This window comes from Somniosus microcephalus, unplaced genomic scaffold (assembly GCF_052327205.1).
Source record: "Somniosus microcephalus isolate GS21.2 unplaced genomic scaffold, FLI_Smic_1.0 unresolved_chr7, whole genome shotgun sequence".
Classification (NCBI taxonomy): domain Eukaryota; kingdom Metazoa; phylum Chordata; class Chondrichthyes; order Squaliformes; family Somniosidae; genus Somniosus; species Somniosus microcephalus.
This window is the reverse complement of record NW_028225185.1, coordinates 19,037,400-19,053,149: the sequence shown is the minus strand read 5'-3', so window position 1 is coordinate 19,053,149 and position 15,750 is coordinate 19,037,400. Positions and strand designations below refer to the sequence as shown.

Sequence of the window (15,750 nt, the reverse complement as noted above, 5' to 3'; positions counted from 1 at the left end):
GAAAACATGCGGCGAGAAGTCTATGAAAATGGCAGGACACAGACTGTGGGCTGAGAAGGGGACAGTGCCAGTGGCTTTCCCTACACAGGGGCAGAGAGCAACAGCTAGGGCAGCTCAGCGAGAACGGAGGTCGATACCAGGGACATGGGATCCATTTAACAGCTCGGCACCGTCACGGGAAGACTATCCCAAAACGCTTCACAGCCAATGAAGTTTTTTGAAGTGTAGTCACTGTTGTAATGTGGGAAACGCAGCAGCCAATTTGCGCACAGCAAGCTCCCACAAACAGCACTGTGATAAATGACCAGATCATCTGTTTTTAGTGATGTTGGTTGAGGGATAAATATTGGCCCCAGGACACCAGGGAGAACTCCCCCTGCTCTTCTTCCAATAGTGGCCGTGGGATCTTTTATGTCAACCTGAGAGGGCAGACGGGGCCTCGGTTTAACGTCTCGTCCAAAAGACGGCACCTCCGACAGTGTGGCACTCCCTCAGAACTGCACTGGGAGGGTCAGCTTAGATTTTTGTGCTCAAGCCTCTGGAGTGGGATTCGAATAAACCACCTTCTGACTCGAGAGTGCGATCGACTGAGCCACAGCCGAGACCCGTGACCACAAAACACAAACCCACGATATATTCTTCCTCATTTTTCCTTCTAGAGGGGGAAACAATCTGCAGCTATAGATCACATTGTCGCACTGGGACCCAACCAGTGTCGAGTACAGCCGTCCATCTGTATTTAAACCGAGTGCCCACCATTAGGGAAAAAAAAAGACCCAGCTCCATTCTACAGATTCAAACACTGGTCCTGCACGACCGGCTCCCATCGTCTCTGCGTGCTGGTGTATGGAATTGGACCGGGGAGTGGGCTGCATTCAGATCTGTGGTGCTGCGCGAGGCTGTCCAACAGGAGCAGCAACGGGGCATGGAAGGACATCGCGCCTTTCATGCCGATTTGCCTATCGGGATCGGTACTGCGCTCGCAGGCCACCTCCGAGGGAAAGCAGCTCGTCACCTCTCTGCGACTACGCGTTACCCTGCTTCCAAAATTTGCATAATACTCGTTCGCAATATACAGGCAAAAAAAACAAAATAAGAAGCCTCCCTCCCCCCCCCCCCAACTTACTGGCCGATGGGTAGATCCTCGATCTCCAGCAGCACCCCCTTCTCTTGCAGTCGCGCTGCGGTGTAGTTCAGAGACGGGGCTTTACTCTTCTTCCCCTTCCCCTCTGCCGGCTTCTTCCCTGGGCCCCTGGGGAACATCACCACGTACAAGAGGTTACACTCAGACCGACAGCCGCAGCGGGTGCAGCCAGCCTAGACTCCCCCCGGAGAGAACGCTCCTCTCCAGCCCTTTTGGGGGGGGGGGCCGATTCAATTTTAAGGACGGGGTACAGGCCGGCAATACTTACGCCGTCCCTCGGTGATACTTTCACCGCTGGATCGAACACGCCCTTTAAGACATTCCATACTGAATTCCTCTTTCATGGTTTAGTGGGTAATAGCCGCTCTTAGCCAGGATGGCAATCGGGGTGTTGAGTGGGGGGAGAAGAAGTGCCAGCCAGGATTCCCACTCTGCCCTGCTGGCAAGTGTATGTGCCAGGACAGGAGCTGGCTGGGGTCGCGATGCCCGCCACACAGCCGGTTGCCACTCATGGCTCGCAGGTGAAGCGTAGACAAGTGGTTGGGATAGCTGGCACCCGTGGAACTCTACTCGGGCATAAATCAACACGTTCAGTGGAGGCGGGGAGATAATTGGGAAGGAGGAGGGGGGGTGGCGGGGGCATTATTAGTGTACTTGGCCCACAGGAGCACTGTGGGGGGGGTGGGGGTCGTCCTCGGGACTGAGCACCAGCCGTCACACTGCTAAAGTAAGCAGGCGCTCCACAATTTCGGTCTGAAATGCGCTGACAGTTGCCAATCGCGGGTGCTGGGAACACTGCCCATTTACCTCCCAGTGATCACAGGCAGACAGGGACTTCAGTGTCCGGGAGGTGAAACAAGAACAGCGAGTGCTGGAAAATAGAAACAACAACAGATGCTGGGAATGCAGTCAGTCGATAGTAAAAGAAATGATCGGTTAAGAAGTATGAGTTCATCAGAGTCAGCCTGACACCGACACACACGCACACACCCAAAATACTGACAGATCTTGCGGTTTCATATGCTGACCTACATTGGCTCCGGGTCTGGCAACGTCTCAATTTTAAAATTCTCATCTTCAAATCCCTTCATGGCCCTCGTCCCCTCCCCATCTCTGTAATCTCCTCCAGCCCCACAACCCCCCCCGAGATCTCTGCGCTCCTCCAATTCCGGCCTCTTGAGCATCCCCCGATTTCCATCGCTCCACCATTGGCGGCCGTGCCTTCAGCCGCCTGGGCCCCAAGCTCTGGAATTCCCTCCCTAAACCTCTCCGCCTCTCTCTCCTCCTTTAAAGACGCTCCTTAAAACCGACCTGTGTGTCTTAATATCTCCTTCTGTGGCTTGGTATCAAATTTTGTCCGATAACACTCCAGTGAAACGCCGTGGGATGTTTTACTGCATTAAAGGCGCTGTATAAATGCAAGTTAGGGACAGGAGGAGGCCATTCAGCCCCTCGAGACAGTTCCGCCATTCTACCAGATCTGGCTGATCTGTATCTTAACTGCATCTACCCGCCTTGGTTCTATACCCCTCAATACCCTTACCCAACAAAAATCTATCGAACTCAGTTTTGAAATTTTCAATTGGCCCCCAGCCTCAACAGCTTTTTTTTGGGGGGGGGGGGGGGGGGGGGGGGGGGAGTAGAGATCCAGATTCCCACTGCCCTTTGTGTGAAGAAGTGCTTCCTGACATCACCCCTGAACGGCCGGGCTCTAATTTTAAGGTTATGTATTTCCAGCATTTTGTGTTGCGCCCAGAGGGGCTGGGGCCCGGCTATGAAGCAATACCGCGGGCCAATCGGCATGGCGCCGTCACACGAGCTGCTGGACACGTACTTTCCCTTGGTTGCCAGGTTGTCGAGGCAGGTCTTGATGTACTGGTTGTAGTAGTCGATCTGCTCCTCGTAAAAGGCCGTCTTGGAGTTCATCCGGTTCAGCGTCTGCCTCAGCTTGGTCAGCTCGGCCTTGCGTTGCTGCCTGTAACGCCGGTGATTCTGGATATCCTGTGGAGAAGGAGAGACCAGAGCGTGAGAGGGGAGCCGAACCGAGGTAAAGCCCTCGCCCGCAGGTGCCGACGTCTGCTGCTCCACTGGCTGGTGCGTCGCACGGGGGGGGGGGGGCACTGTTCACATGCCAGCCCAGATGGTGGAGTGTCCGTATGATATTCGACTGTGGGGGCATCACCATGGTCCTTATTTGATGCCCAGGATTACTTTCCAGAGAGGCATTGGAGTGCAAACGGCCGGTGTTTCCCCTCCTTAGCACAGGGGCACGGCAGACAACATTAGCAGCATTACGGTCACCCAGAAGCAAAATATCGCGTTTATCCATATACTCTGGATTGCGAATGCTCGTCAGAAAATATACTTCATTACAGCTCCTCAAAGCTCAGTCTTTTAAAGAAAGAAAAAGACTCGCATTTCTACAGCCTCTTTCACCACCTCGGGACTTCCCAAAGTGCTTTACAGCCAATGAAGTACTTTTTGAAGTGTAGTCATTGTTGTAATGTAGGAAAGGCAGCAGTCAATTGGCACACAGCAAGCTCCCACAAACAGCACTGTGATAATGACCAGATAATCTGGTTTAATGATGTTGGTTGAGGGATAAAATAAATATTGGCCGCGACAACTCCCCTGCTCTTCTTCAAATAGTGGCCATGGGATCATTTGCGTCCACCTGAGCGCGCAGGCGGGGCCTCGGTTTAACGTCTCATCTAAAAGGCGACACCTCCGACAGTGCGGCGCTCCCTCAGTACGGCCCCTCCGACAGTGCGGCGCTCCCTCAGCACGGCCCCTCCGACAGTGCGGCGCTCCCTCAGTACGGCCCCTTGGACAGTGCGGCGCTCCCTCAGTACGGCCCCTCCGACAGTGCGGCGCTCCCTCAGTACGGCCCCTCCGACAGTGCGGCGCTCCCTCAGTACTGCCCCTCCGACAGTGCGGCGCTCCCTCAGTACGGCCCCTCCGACAGTGCGGCGCTCCCTCAGTACGGCCCCTCCGACAGTGCGGCGCTCCCTCAGTACTGCCCCTCCGACAGTGCGGCGCTCCCTCAGTACGGCCCCTCCGACAGTGCGGCGCTCCCTCAGTACGGCCCCTCCGACAGTGCGGCGCTCCCTCAGCACGGCCCCCCCTCAGTACTGCCCCCCCTCAGTACCGCCCCTCCGACAGTGCGGCGCTCCCTCAGTACCGCCCCTCCAACAGTGCGGCGCTCCCTCAGTCCTGCCCCTCCAACAGTGCGGCGCTCCCTCAGTACTGCCCCTCCGACAGTGCGGCGCTCCCCCAGTACGGCCCCTCCGACAGTGCGGCGCTCCCTCAGCACGGCCCCTCCGACAGTGCGGCGCTCCCTCAGCACGGCCCCCACTCAGTACTGCCCCCCCTCAGTACCGCGCTCCCTCAGTACCGCCCCTCTGACAGTGCGGCGCTCCCTCAGTCCTGCCCCTCCAACAGTGCGGCGCTCCCTCAGTACTGGCACTGGGAGTGTCGGCCTGGATTATGGGCTCAAGTCTCTGGAGTGCGACTTGAACCCATGACCTTCTGACAGGATGGTTATATGACCTGGTCGATCATCCAGTCCTCCCGAGCCAAGACTTCAGCAACTCTACCTGTTCTCTTACCCTGGCTATCTCGTTGATGAGTTGTTGGTACCCGTTGGCTGCAGACACGACGCCTATAGCTTCCAGCTTCCTCAGACTCCGAACGATTTTCCTCTTTTTCTCCTCGATCGGGAGCTTGTTGTCGAGGACCAGGGACTGGTTTCGCTTCATCTTCTCTGGAGTGCGGGCGTCTCGCATCGCTTGCTTCTGAACGATGCGGCGATGGTCTGCCACCTAGACTCGGGCGAAAATTAGAGAAACGGGTATTGGCCTGGAGATAGACGCAGGTTCAATGCACACAACAATAACCTGCTCACTGAAGCTACCAGCAACACACATACTGTGGCTACAAGAGCAGGCCAGAGGCTGGGTATTCTGCGGCGAGTGTCTCACCTCCTGACTCCCCAAACTCCCGCCACCATCTACAAGGCACAAGTCAGGAGTGTGATGAAATACTCTCCACTTGCCTGGATGAGTGCAGCTCCAACAACACTCAAGAAGCTCGACACCATCCAGGACAAAGTAGCCCGCTTGATTGGCACCCCATCCACCACCTTAAACATTCACTCCCTCCACCACCGGCGTACCGTGGCTGCAGTGTGTACCATCTACAAGATGCACTGCAGCAACTCGCCAAGGCTTCTTCGGCAGCACCTCCCAAACCCGCGACCTCTTCCACCTAGAAGGACAAGGGCAGCAGGCACGTGGGAACACCACCACCTCCAAATCTCTCTCACCACTCAAGACATTGGAAATATATCGCCATTCCGTCATCGTCGCTGGGTCACAATCCTGGAACTCCCCAACAGCACTGTGGGGATTCCCTTCTGGCCAGTTTTGCCAACTTCAGGACAACGCACTCAGAGTCATAGAAACTTACAGCACAGGAGGAGCCATTCGGCCCGTCGAGTCTGTGCCGGCTCTTTGAAAGAGCAGTCGTGCTCAATCCCACACCCCTCGCTTTTTGTCCGTAACTACAGGTCAGTCAGTTTAACCTCGATAGTAGGGAAGCTTTCAGAAACAGTAATGAGGGACAAAATTAAGTCACTTGGATAGGTGTGGATTAGTTATCCAGTCGCTGAAGGTAAGCATGCAGGTGCAGCAGGCGGTTAAGAAGGCAAATGGTATGTTGGCCTTCGTAGCGAGAGGGTTTGAGTACAGGAACAAGGATGTCTTGCTGCAGTTGTACAGGGCCTTGGTGAGACCACACCTTGAGTATTGTGTGCAGTTTTGGTCGCCTTATCTGAGGAAGGATGTTCTTGCCATGGAGGGAGTGCAGCGAAGATTCACCAGACTGATACCTGGGATGGCAGGAATGACGTATGAAGAGAGATTGGGTCGATTGGGCTTATACTCGCTGGAGTTTAGAAGAATGAGAGGGGATCTCATTGAAACTTATAAAATTCTGACAGGACTAGACAGACTAGATGCAGGAAGGATGTTCCCGATGGCCGGGGAGTCCAGAACCAGGGGTCACAGTCTAAGGATAAGGGGTAAGCCATTTAGGACAGAGATGAGGAGGAATTTCTTCACCCAGAGAGTGGTGAACCTGTGGAATTCTCTACCTGTGAGTTCCTCATCCTCCAGAACCCGTCCAACTCCCTTTTAAATTTATTGCTGGAATCAGCTTCCACCACCTTTCCAGGTCGAGCGTTCCAGATCCCCACAACTCTGGAAAAAAATTCTCCTCATCTCCCCTCTCGATCTTTTGCCAATGATTTTGAATCTACACCCTCTGGTTATTGACCCACTCGCCAGAGGGACCAGCCTCTCTCTCTCTCCACTCCATCGAAACCCCTCATCAACTTGAAAACCTCTAGGAGGTCCGCCTCTCAACCTTCCCTGATCTCAGGAGAAGGGTCCGAACTTCTCCAACCTCTCCTCAGCCAGGCTCTTCCCCGGAGGGCACTGGAAAACGGCCTGCTGAGGGAGTCAGCTCCACCCTCGCAGTTGCCCTCCTGGCACCTCACTCGCGTGGGCGTTTTGCAGGCGGAATCCGCGACAGGTTGGCGTCGCTATGGCGGGGGTGGGTGGGGGATTGGAAAAAAAAAAAAATGACAGCCGAGGTCGAGACTGCCTTACCCGCCGACGACACTGGATAACGACCAGGCCAATTCTTAGAATCATAGAAATTTATGGCACAAAAGGAGGCCATTTGGCCCATCGCGTCCGTGCCGGCCGAAAAAGAGCTCTCCAGCCTAATCCCACTTTCCAGCTCTTGGTCCGTAGCCCTGTAGGTTACGGCACTTCAAGTGTATATCCAAGTACTTTTTAATGTGATGAGGGTTTCTGCCTCTACCCCCCTTTCAGGCAGTGAGTTCCAGATCCTCTCTGGGTGAAATAAAAGTTCTCCTCAACTCCTCTAATCCTTCTACCAATTACTTTAAATCTGTGCCCCCTGGTTATTGACCTCTCTGCTAAGGGAAATCGGTCCTTCCTATCCACTCTATCCAGGCCCCTCATAATTTTATACACCTCAATTAAATCTCCCCTCAGCCTCCTCTGCTCCAAAGAAAACAACCCCAGCCTCTCCAATCTTCTCTCATAGCTAAAATTTCCCAGCCCTGGCAAGGCCCAGGTAAATCTCCTCCGCACCCTCTCTAGTACGATCACATCTTTCCTGTAATGTGGTGTCCAGAACTGTGAGCAGTGCTCCAGCGGTGGCGGCCTGACTTTCCCCTCCCTAAACCTGGGGGGTGGGGGGAATGGAGACAAATGCGCTACATTCCCGGGGAGGTCAGTGTGATGAAATATTCCATTCATCACTGCCTGTGACTGTGGTTGGTTTCAGGTTTCAGTTCCCTTACCTCAGTTCCGTCTCCTCACCACTGTATTGTATATTGTAATGTATTGTGTGTAGGGCTCCGCCCATACCTGGCCCCTATGTAAGCAAGCTCAGTCTGGCCTCATATCCAGTACTGCAGACCTCCAGATGGAAGATACCTCTCTCCACTGCGTGTTACCTTCTAAGTTAATAAAAGCCTTGTTTTGTTTCGCTAACATCGAGTCTCGGAATTATTGAGGCACATCAGTCAGCTGGCTCAATGCAGACCGGGGATTGAACCGTGATCGCCCAGTTCAGCATCTCATCAGGCAGCACACGTGCTCACTGAGGCATTCAGGGTAAGCTCTCCGAGTTTCCTTCACTTTTACCCCCACCCCCTCAGCCCACTTCATTTACCTGATCTGTTGAGGCGGATGTTTGCAATATTTCAGCCAACGAGTCTCCAGCTTGCGATCTGATCACGTCCACGATTAGCTGCTTTGTGCTAAAATAACAGAAGCGAGTTGATAAACAGGAATCCTTCTCATTAGTTTTAACAGTTTATTTATATGTACTGTACAACTAAGCAGCAGCTAGGGAGAAGAAAAGCTCATTTGGCTCATCCTCCAAATAGGGGCGTCGGGGGGGGGGGGGGAAATCGCAGCCTCCAGAACGAAGTTCAAATTGCCTAGCATTTTCTATTCGAGCAAGGAGGTTATACTAAACCCTTTATAAAATACTGCTTAGATCTCAGCTGGAGTCTTGTGTCCAATTCTGGCCACTGCACTTTAGGAAGGATGTCAAGGCCTTGGAGAGGGTGGGGAGGAGATTTACCAGAATGGTTCTGGGAATGAGGGACTTCAGGTGATGTGGAGAGACTGGAGAAGCTGGGATTGTTCTCCTTAGAGCAGAGAAGGTTAAGGGGAGTGTCATGAATCTTATCATGACTCATGAAGCAACACTGGGCAGCCAGCTGGTGGCGCCGTCCAAGGAGTATAAATACTCGGGCGTGGGCCCAGCTTGCTCAGGATGTTTCTGTAACCAGGAACTAGTCATGTAACTAGAATCTTATGGTTGTGAAACCGTTGATTAAAGCCTGGCTTTATACTCAAGCCAAGTGCTCAGTAGTCTTTTTGCATCGGGGAGATTTAATCGAGGTGTTCAAAATCATGAGGGGTTTCGATCGAGTAGATGGGGAGAAACTGTTTCCAGTGGCAGGAGGGTCGGTAACCAGAGGACACAGATTTAACGTAACTGGCAAAAGAACCAGAGGGGGAGAAGACGACATTTATTTATTTATTTTTAAACGCAGCGAGTTTTTTTTTGTTCATTGATGGGATGTGGGCGTCGCTGGCTAGGCCTGCATTTAGTGCCCATCCCTAATTGCCCCTTGAGAAGATGGTGGTGAGCCGCCTTCGTGAACCGCTGCAGTCCATATGGTGTAGGTACACCCACAATGCTGTTAGGAAGGGAGTTCCAGGATTTTGGCCCAGCGACAGTGAAGGAACGGCAATACAAGTCCAAGTCAGGATGGTGTGTGACTTGGAGGGGAACTTGGAGGTGGTGGTGTTCCCATGCGCCTGCTGCCCTTGTCCTTCTAGGTGGAAGAGGTTGTGGGTTTGGGAGGTGCTGCCGAAGAAGCCTTGGTGAGTTGCTGCAGTGCATCTTGTAGATGGTACACACTGCAGCCACAGTGCGCCGGTGGTGGAGGGAGTGAATGTTTAAGGTGGTGGATGGGGTGCCAATCAAGTGGGCTGCTTTATCCTGAATGGTGTCGAGCTTCTTGAGTGTTGTTGGAGCTGCACTCATCCAGGCAAGTGGAGAGTATTCCATCACACTCCTGACTGGTGCCTTGTAGATGGTGGAAAGGCTTTGGGGAGTCAGGAGGTGAGACACTCGCCGCAGAATTCCCAGCCTCTGGCCTGCTCTTGTAGCCACAGTATTTATATGGCTGGTCCAGTTCAGTTTCTGATCAATTGTAACCCCCAGGATGTTGATAGTGGGGGATTCAGCGATGGTCATGCCATTGAATGTCAAGAGGAGATGGGAGTTGTTGTGATCTGGAACGCGCTGCCTGAAAGGGCGGTGGAGGCAGATTCAATGGTAACTTTCAAAAGGGAATCTGATAAATGCTTGAAGGGGAAAAATTTGCAGGGCTGTGGGGAAAGAGCAGGGCGGAGTAGGACTAATTGGAGAGCTCATTCAAAGGCTGAATGGCCTCAATCTGTGGTGTATAATTCTACATGGCTTCTGAGACACCGATTGTAACTTACACACTTTGTTAGTGGGTAACATGAATATACTGGCTAACCACACTTTCGTGTATCCTTCCTGCACTCATAAATCTCAGAAAGAGCCGCCACAGGCACGATGGTCCGAATGGCCTCCTGTGCGGCAAGATTCTATGAAAAGCAGTAATTTTTTTTTTTTTTTTTTTTTGCAGTGCTCGATTCTCGTTTTGGGGTAGGCACAATCATCCGCTTTAAGGAAAGAATGCCGACTGCGAGCCGCATTTCAGACAGAATCTCATCGGGGGGTGAAAGGGTCGATGTTCACTGGAACCTGGGGTTGCTAAAACGTTGGGCCGCGAATATCAGCAAGTTGGTTTGCAGGGCCTATGAGATGGGTCACAGAATCGAGCCAGAGGTTTTACAGCGCTGGCAATTCTCCTCACCTCCCCTCTGGTTCTTTTGCCAATGACCTTCATTGCCTAGTCTGGCATACCTACCCGAGCAGCAAACCTCTGGTGTCACTCGCCCCATCGCCGTTCTTAGAAATGTCAAATTTGTTGGTGAGCGTCAGTGAAACCTCCATCTTGTTGAGCTGGGTTGGGTCAGCGTGGGAATCGTTTGCGTTCACAGCACCTTCACCTACGGATGGAGAACGGAATTTGCCTGAAATCAGTGAGGTAGTGATAGAGCCACGAGGATTAGCGAAGCAGCACTTCAGATCCAGCACAGGCAGGGTTGATGAGAATTTGAGCCCAATTACACCCTAACCTTCCCATTACACAGTATTTACAGCACAGAAACAGGCCATTCGGCCCAACTGCTCCGTGCCGGTGTTTATGCTCCACACCAGCCTCCTCCCACCCGTCTTCATCTCACCCTATCAGCATATCCTTCTACAGGAAACTCTTTATCTGGCACCGACGGGACCGGCGTGGTGCCGGTTTAATCAAAAAGTCCGGATTACAGAGAGGTATTGTAAAAGGTACGAGAGCCCCATACACTGCAACAGATCCAGGCGTCCCTGTTGCTATGCAACAGGTGCAGGAACCCCGGCCACAAGATCCAGGCGTCCCTGTCGCTATGCAACAGGTGCAGGAACCCCGACCACAAGATCCAGGCGTCCCTGTTGCTGTGCAACAGATGCAGGAACCCTGGCCACAAGATCCAGGCGTCCCTGTTGCTATGCAACAGGTACAGGAACCCCAGTTACACAGCCACAGATCCAGGAACAGCCACTAATATGAAGTAAAACTTACCTGAACCTACTCCTGAATTTTGCCGGTTAACAGAGATTTCTGGTTATTTAGGTGCCGGTAAATCGAGAGTTTCCTGTATTCCTTTCTCCCTCATGTGTTTATCCAGCTTCCCCTTAAATGCATCTATACTATTCGCCTCAACCACTCCCTGCGGTAGCGAGTTCCACATTCTCACCACTCTCTGGGTAAAGAAGTTTCTCCTGAATTCCCCATTGGATTTATTAGTGACTCTCTTATATTGATGGCCTCTAGTTCTGGTCTCCCCGAGTGGAAACATCTCCAGGTCTACCCTATCGAACCCCCTTCATAATTTTAAGGCCGCGATCAGGTCACCTCTCAGACTTGTCTTTTGTAGAGAAGAGAGAACCCAGCCTGTTCAATCTTTCCTGATAAGTTATAACCTTCAGATGCCGAGGTCCTAAGCTCTGGAATCTCAACCTCCCGCCTTGTTCTCCTCCTTTAAGACGCTCCTTAAAACCGACCTCTTTGACCAAGCTTTTTGGTCACCTGTCCCTAATATTTCCTTAAGTGGATCGATGTCAAATTTTGTCTGATTTACGCTCCTGTGAAGCACCTTGGGACGTTTTACAACGTTAAAGGCGCTCTATAAATGTGGGTTGTTGTTGATTATGTTACTGGACTAGTAATCCAAAGGCTTGGATTAATAACCTGGAGAGCGGGAGTTCAAATTCCACCATGGCAGTGTGAGAATTTAAATTCAGTTTAAAAAAATATGGAAAAATGACCACGAAGCTATTGGATTGGCCATTTAGCACTGCGAGGAGGAGAAATTTCTTCACTCAGGGGGCGGTGAATCTTTGGAATTCTCTGCCCCAGAGGGCTGAGGATGCTCAGTCGTTGAGTATATTCAAGACCGAGATCGATCGATTTTGGGACAGTAGGGGATATGGGGATCGGGCGGGAAAGTGGAGTTGAGTTGAAAGATCAGCCATGATCGCGCTGAATGGCGGAGCAGGCTCGAGGGGCCGTATGGCCGACTCCTGCTCCTAATTCTGATGTTCCCAACTGGAAGGAAACCTGCCGTCTGACATGAATCAGTCATTCATGAAAGAAAGACTTATGAACTAATACTGGGCGGCCTGCGGGTGGCGCTGTCCAGGGAGAGTATAAATACTCAGGCACGGGCCCAGCTTGCGCAGGACATTCTTTAACAGGAACTAGTGAAGGACACAACTAGACCTCCATGTTGTAAAACAGTTGATTAAAGCTTTGTTTAACGCTTAGACCAAGTGCCTAGTAGTTTTCTTACGTCACCGTCCTTACCGAGTCTGGGCCTATATGTGCCTCCAGTCCCACACCAACGTGGTTGACTCAACTGCCCTCGAAAGAGGCCTAGCAAGTCCCCTAGTTGAATCAAACCGCTACAATTAACACCACACGGGCTGCAGCGGTTCAAGAATCCCATCCATCCCACCGTTTCAAGGCCAACTAGGAATGTGAAATAATGTTGGTCACATCCTGCGAATCAATATAGATTTTTTTAATTTTTAAAAAAAAAAAGTGCCTTCAGGTCATTTGACCACAAGAGGCATCACCATCGAGTCCGATCCTGTCCTCATCCAAGAGCCACGTGTGCCCTTCCCAGCAGATCACTGACTGGACAGTGATCAGGAGCAGGAAACATTGATGGAGGCCAACCGTACCAACTCAAACTAAAATCAGCAGAGCCCGGACACCCGCAAGCTGGGCTCGTCTTGGTTCGTGCGACTCAGTCACATCAGGTGTGCACTTATAAAAGAAAGAGATCGCATTTCTACCGCGCCTTTCACAACCTCAGGACGTCCCAAAGTGCTTTACAGCCAATGAAGTACTTTTTGAAATAAGGTCACTGTTGTATTGTGGGAAACGCGGAAGCCAATTTGCGCACAGCAAGCTCCCGCAAACAGCAATGGGATAATGACCAGATCATCTGTTCTTTAGTGATGATGGTTGAGGGATATAATTGGCCCCAGGACACCGGGGAGAACTCCCCCTGCTCTTCTTCCAATAGTGGCCGTGGGATCTTTTACCTCCACCCGAGGGCAGATGGGGCCTTGTTTTAACGTCTCATCTGAAAGACGGCACTTCTGACAGTGCGGCGCTCCCTCAGTACTGTCCCGGACAGTGCGGCACTCCCTCAGTACTGTCCCGGACAGTGCGGCGCTCCCTCGGTACTGCCCCTCCGACAGTGCGGCGCTCCCTCAGTACCGCCCCTCCGACAGTGCGGCGCTCCCTCAGTACTGCCCCTCCGACAGTGCGGCGCTCCCTCAGTACTGCCCCTCCGACAGTGCGGCGCTCCCTCAGTACCGCCCCTCCGACAGTGCGGCGCTTCCTCAGAACCGCCCCTCCGACAGTGCGGCGCTTCCTCAGAGCCGCCCCTCCGACAGTGCGGCGCTCCCTCAGTACTGCCCCTCCGACAGTGCGACGCTCCCTCAGTACTGCCCCTCCGACAGTGCGGCGCTCCCTCAGTACTGCCCCTCCGACAGTGCGGCACTCCCTCAGTACTGCCCCTCCGACAGTGCGGCACTCCCTCAGTACTGCCCCTCCGACAGTGCGGCGCTCCCTCAGTACTGCCCCTCCGACAGTGCGGCGCTCCCTCAGTTAAGCCCCTCCAACAGCGCGGCGCTCCCTCAGTACTGGCGCCGGGAGTGTCGGCCTGGATTATGGGCCCAAGTCTCTGGAGTGGGGACCCACGACCTGACTCAGAAGCGAGAGTGCTACCCACGAAGCTAAACGGTAAACTCGCTTCAATCACTCCTTGCTTCTCTGTATCCGCAGAGTACATAGATTCAGAAATACAGAAACCTAGAAACAAGGAAGTAACTTGCCCATGAGTGATTCGACAGTGGGTACGTCCCCAAGGTCCTCCAGCAGTTCATGAAGAGGGTCGCTGCGTTCGGGCGAGAGGGAGTCTTGATGCTGGAGCAGCAACTGGCAAAGCACAAACAAGGTTACACTTCATTGGCGCAGCAAAGCATCTTCAGTGCGGCGTTTCAGAGAAAAATCTCTAATCGTGGGGAGTGGGACACAGAAAAATGACATACAGTCGCAGGAGAGGCTGCTACTCGGGAGGTTGGAGAAGAGCATTGTCAGAGCAGTGTAGAGGGAGTCTCACATTGCCCTTCTGCTTCCTGGGTCAGAATTGAGAGAGAAGGGCGGCCCACAGTCGGAGGCAGTCAGGATTTGAACAGAAGGGCTGAGTGACACATCTTGGTCCACAGCTGGAAACTAAAAGCAATGCATGCCATGTTTTTCAGTTAAAAATTGGTAGGGGGCAAAGGTAATGCCAAAAACAAGCAAAGAAGCCGCCAAAGGGACAGGACCCGTGGTTTAATATTTCCCCCCCGTATTTCGAGGGGAGATGCGGTGTCGAGTTAACGTTAACTGTTTGCTTTAACTGTTCGTTTGCTGTCTATACAATAAAGCAGCTTATCAATTTACATCGGGCCTCATCTCACCAAGTGTTCCTCAGTCCACCTGCGAAGAGATTGGTTAAGCGTGTCCGAGGGGCACACGCCAAAGACCCGACACGGATCACAAGGAGGTCTTGTTGTCACAGTCCGGGTTACACTGTTATATAATCCGATAGTGGGCAGACTCCTGAACCCAAGACATTGATCGGAACAGGAGGAGGCCATTCAGCCCCTCAAACCTGCTATTCCATTGGATCACTTACCCGGTGAGTGTTTATCAGCTCGCCGACGGTTATATAGATGATTGGTTTGTTGAGACTGACCATTTCCGAATACTCATCCACGTTAAACCGCTCCTCGGGTTCAGGAACGTCGCAGGCGGCACGGAAAAATGTCCTGGAATTTAAAAATACGCCCATGTTAGAAAAATGTGGAATACTTCATTGCAACAGATTCTCTCCCCTGACCCTTGCCTTGCTTTATACTCAAACCAAGTGCGTAGTGAGTTTTAATTGCATCAATTTAATCAACTTGTTTCAGAACATGGAGGTCTAGTTGTACTGCACTAGTTCCTTGTCTTACAAAATGTCCCCGGGCAAGCTGGGCCCACGCCCGAGTATTTATACTCCTTGGACAGCGCCACCAGCTGGCCGCCCAGCGTTATTTCATGAGTAGTTCGTGGTGATGATGAGATTTATAACACCCTGCAAGAATTTTATACGTTTCAATGAGATCACATAGAAACATAGAAGATAGGAGCAGGAGTAGGCCATTTGGCCCCTCGAGCCTGCTCCGCCATTCTATGAGATCATGGCTGATCATCCAAATTCAGTACCTGGTCCCTGCCTTCTCCCCATATCCCTTGATTCCTTTAGCCTTAAGAAATACATACAACTCCTTCTTGAATATATTTAATGAATTGGCCTCCACCGCCCTCTGCGGTAGAGAATTCCACAGGTTCACCACTCTCTGGGTGAAGAAATTCCTCCTCATCTCTGTCCTAAATGGCTTACCCCTTATCCTTAGACTGTGACCCCTGATTCTGGACTCCCCGACCATCGGGAACATCATAGAGTCATAGAGAGTCATAGAGTCAGAGTTATACAGCACGGATAGAGGCCCTTCGGCCCATCGTGTCCGCGCCAGCCATCATCCTTCCTGCATCTAGTCTGTCTAGTCCTGTTAGAATTTTATAAGTTTCAATGAGATCCCCTCATAATCTTCTAAACTCCAGCGAGTATAAGCCCAATCGACCCAATCTCTCCTCATACGTCATTCCTGCCATCCCAGGTATCAGTCTGGTGAATCTTCGCTGCACTCCCTCCATGGCAAGAACATCCTTCCTCAGATAAGGC

At 52.2% G+C, this 15,750-nt stretch overlaps 1 protein-coding gene across 1 annotated transcript in view; it reads right to left on the bottom strand.

Annotated features, from left to right (window-relative positions):
• The window catches only part of iqgap3 (IQ motif containing GTPase activating protein 3), a 123,471-nt gene that overhangs the window by 7,736 nt on the left and 99,985 nt on the right, over positions 1 to 15,750 (bottom strand). Inside the window, exons 30-36 of the mRNA XM_085978748.1 lie at positions 14,659 to 14,791; positions 13,811 to 13,913; positions 10,224 to 10,365; positions 7,913 to 8,000; positions 4,753 to 4,965; positions 2,979 to 3,145; positions 1,127 to 1,252 (exon numbers count right to left, since the gene is read on the bottom strand). Of these exons, the coding sequence (XP_085834874.1) occupies positions 1,127 to 1,252; positions 2,979 to 3,145; positions 4,753 to 4,965; positions 7,913 to 8,000; positions 10,224 to 10,365; positions 13,811 to 13,913; positions 14,659 to 14,791 (972 nt within the window). The remainder of the gene's footprint in view (positions 1 to 1,126; positions 1,253 to 2,978; positions 3,146 to 4,752; positions 4,966 to 7,912; positions 8,001 to 10,223; positions 10,366 to 13,810; positions 13,914 to 14,658; positions 14,792 to 15,750) is intronic.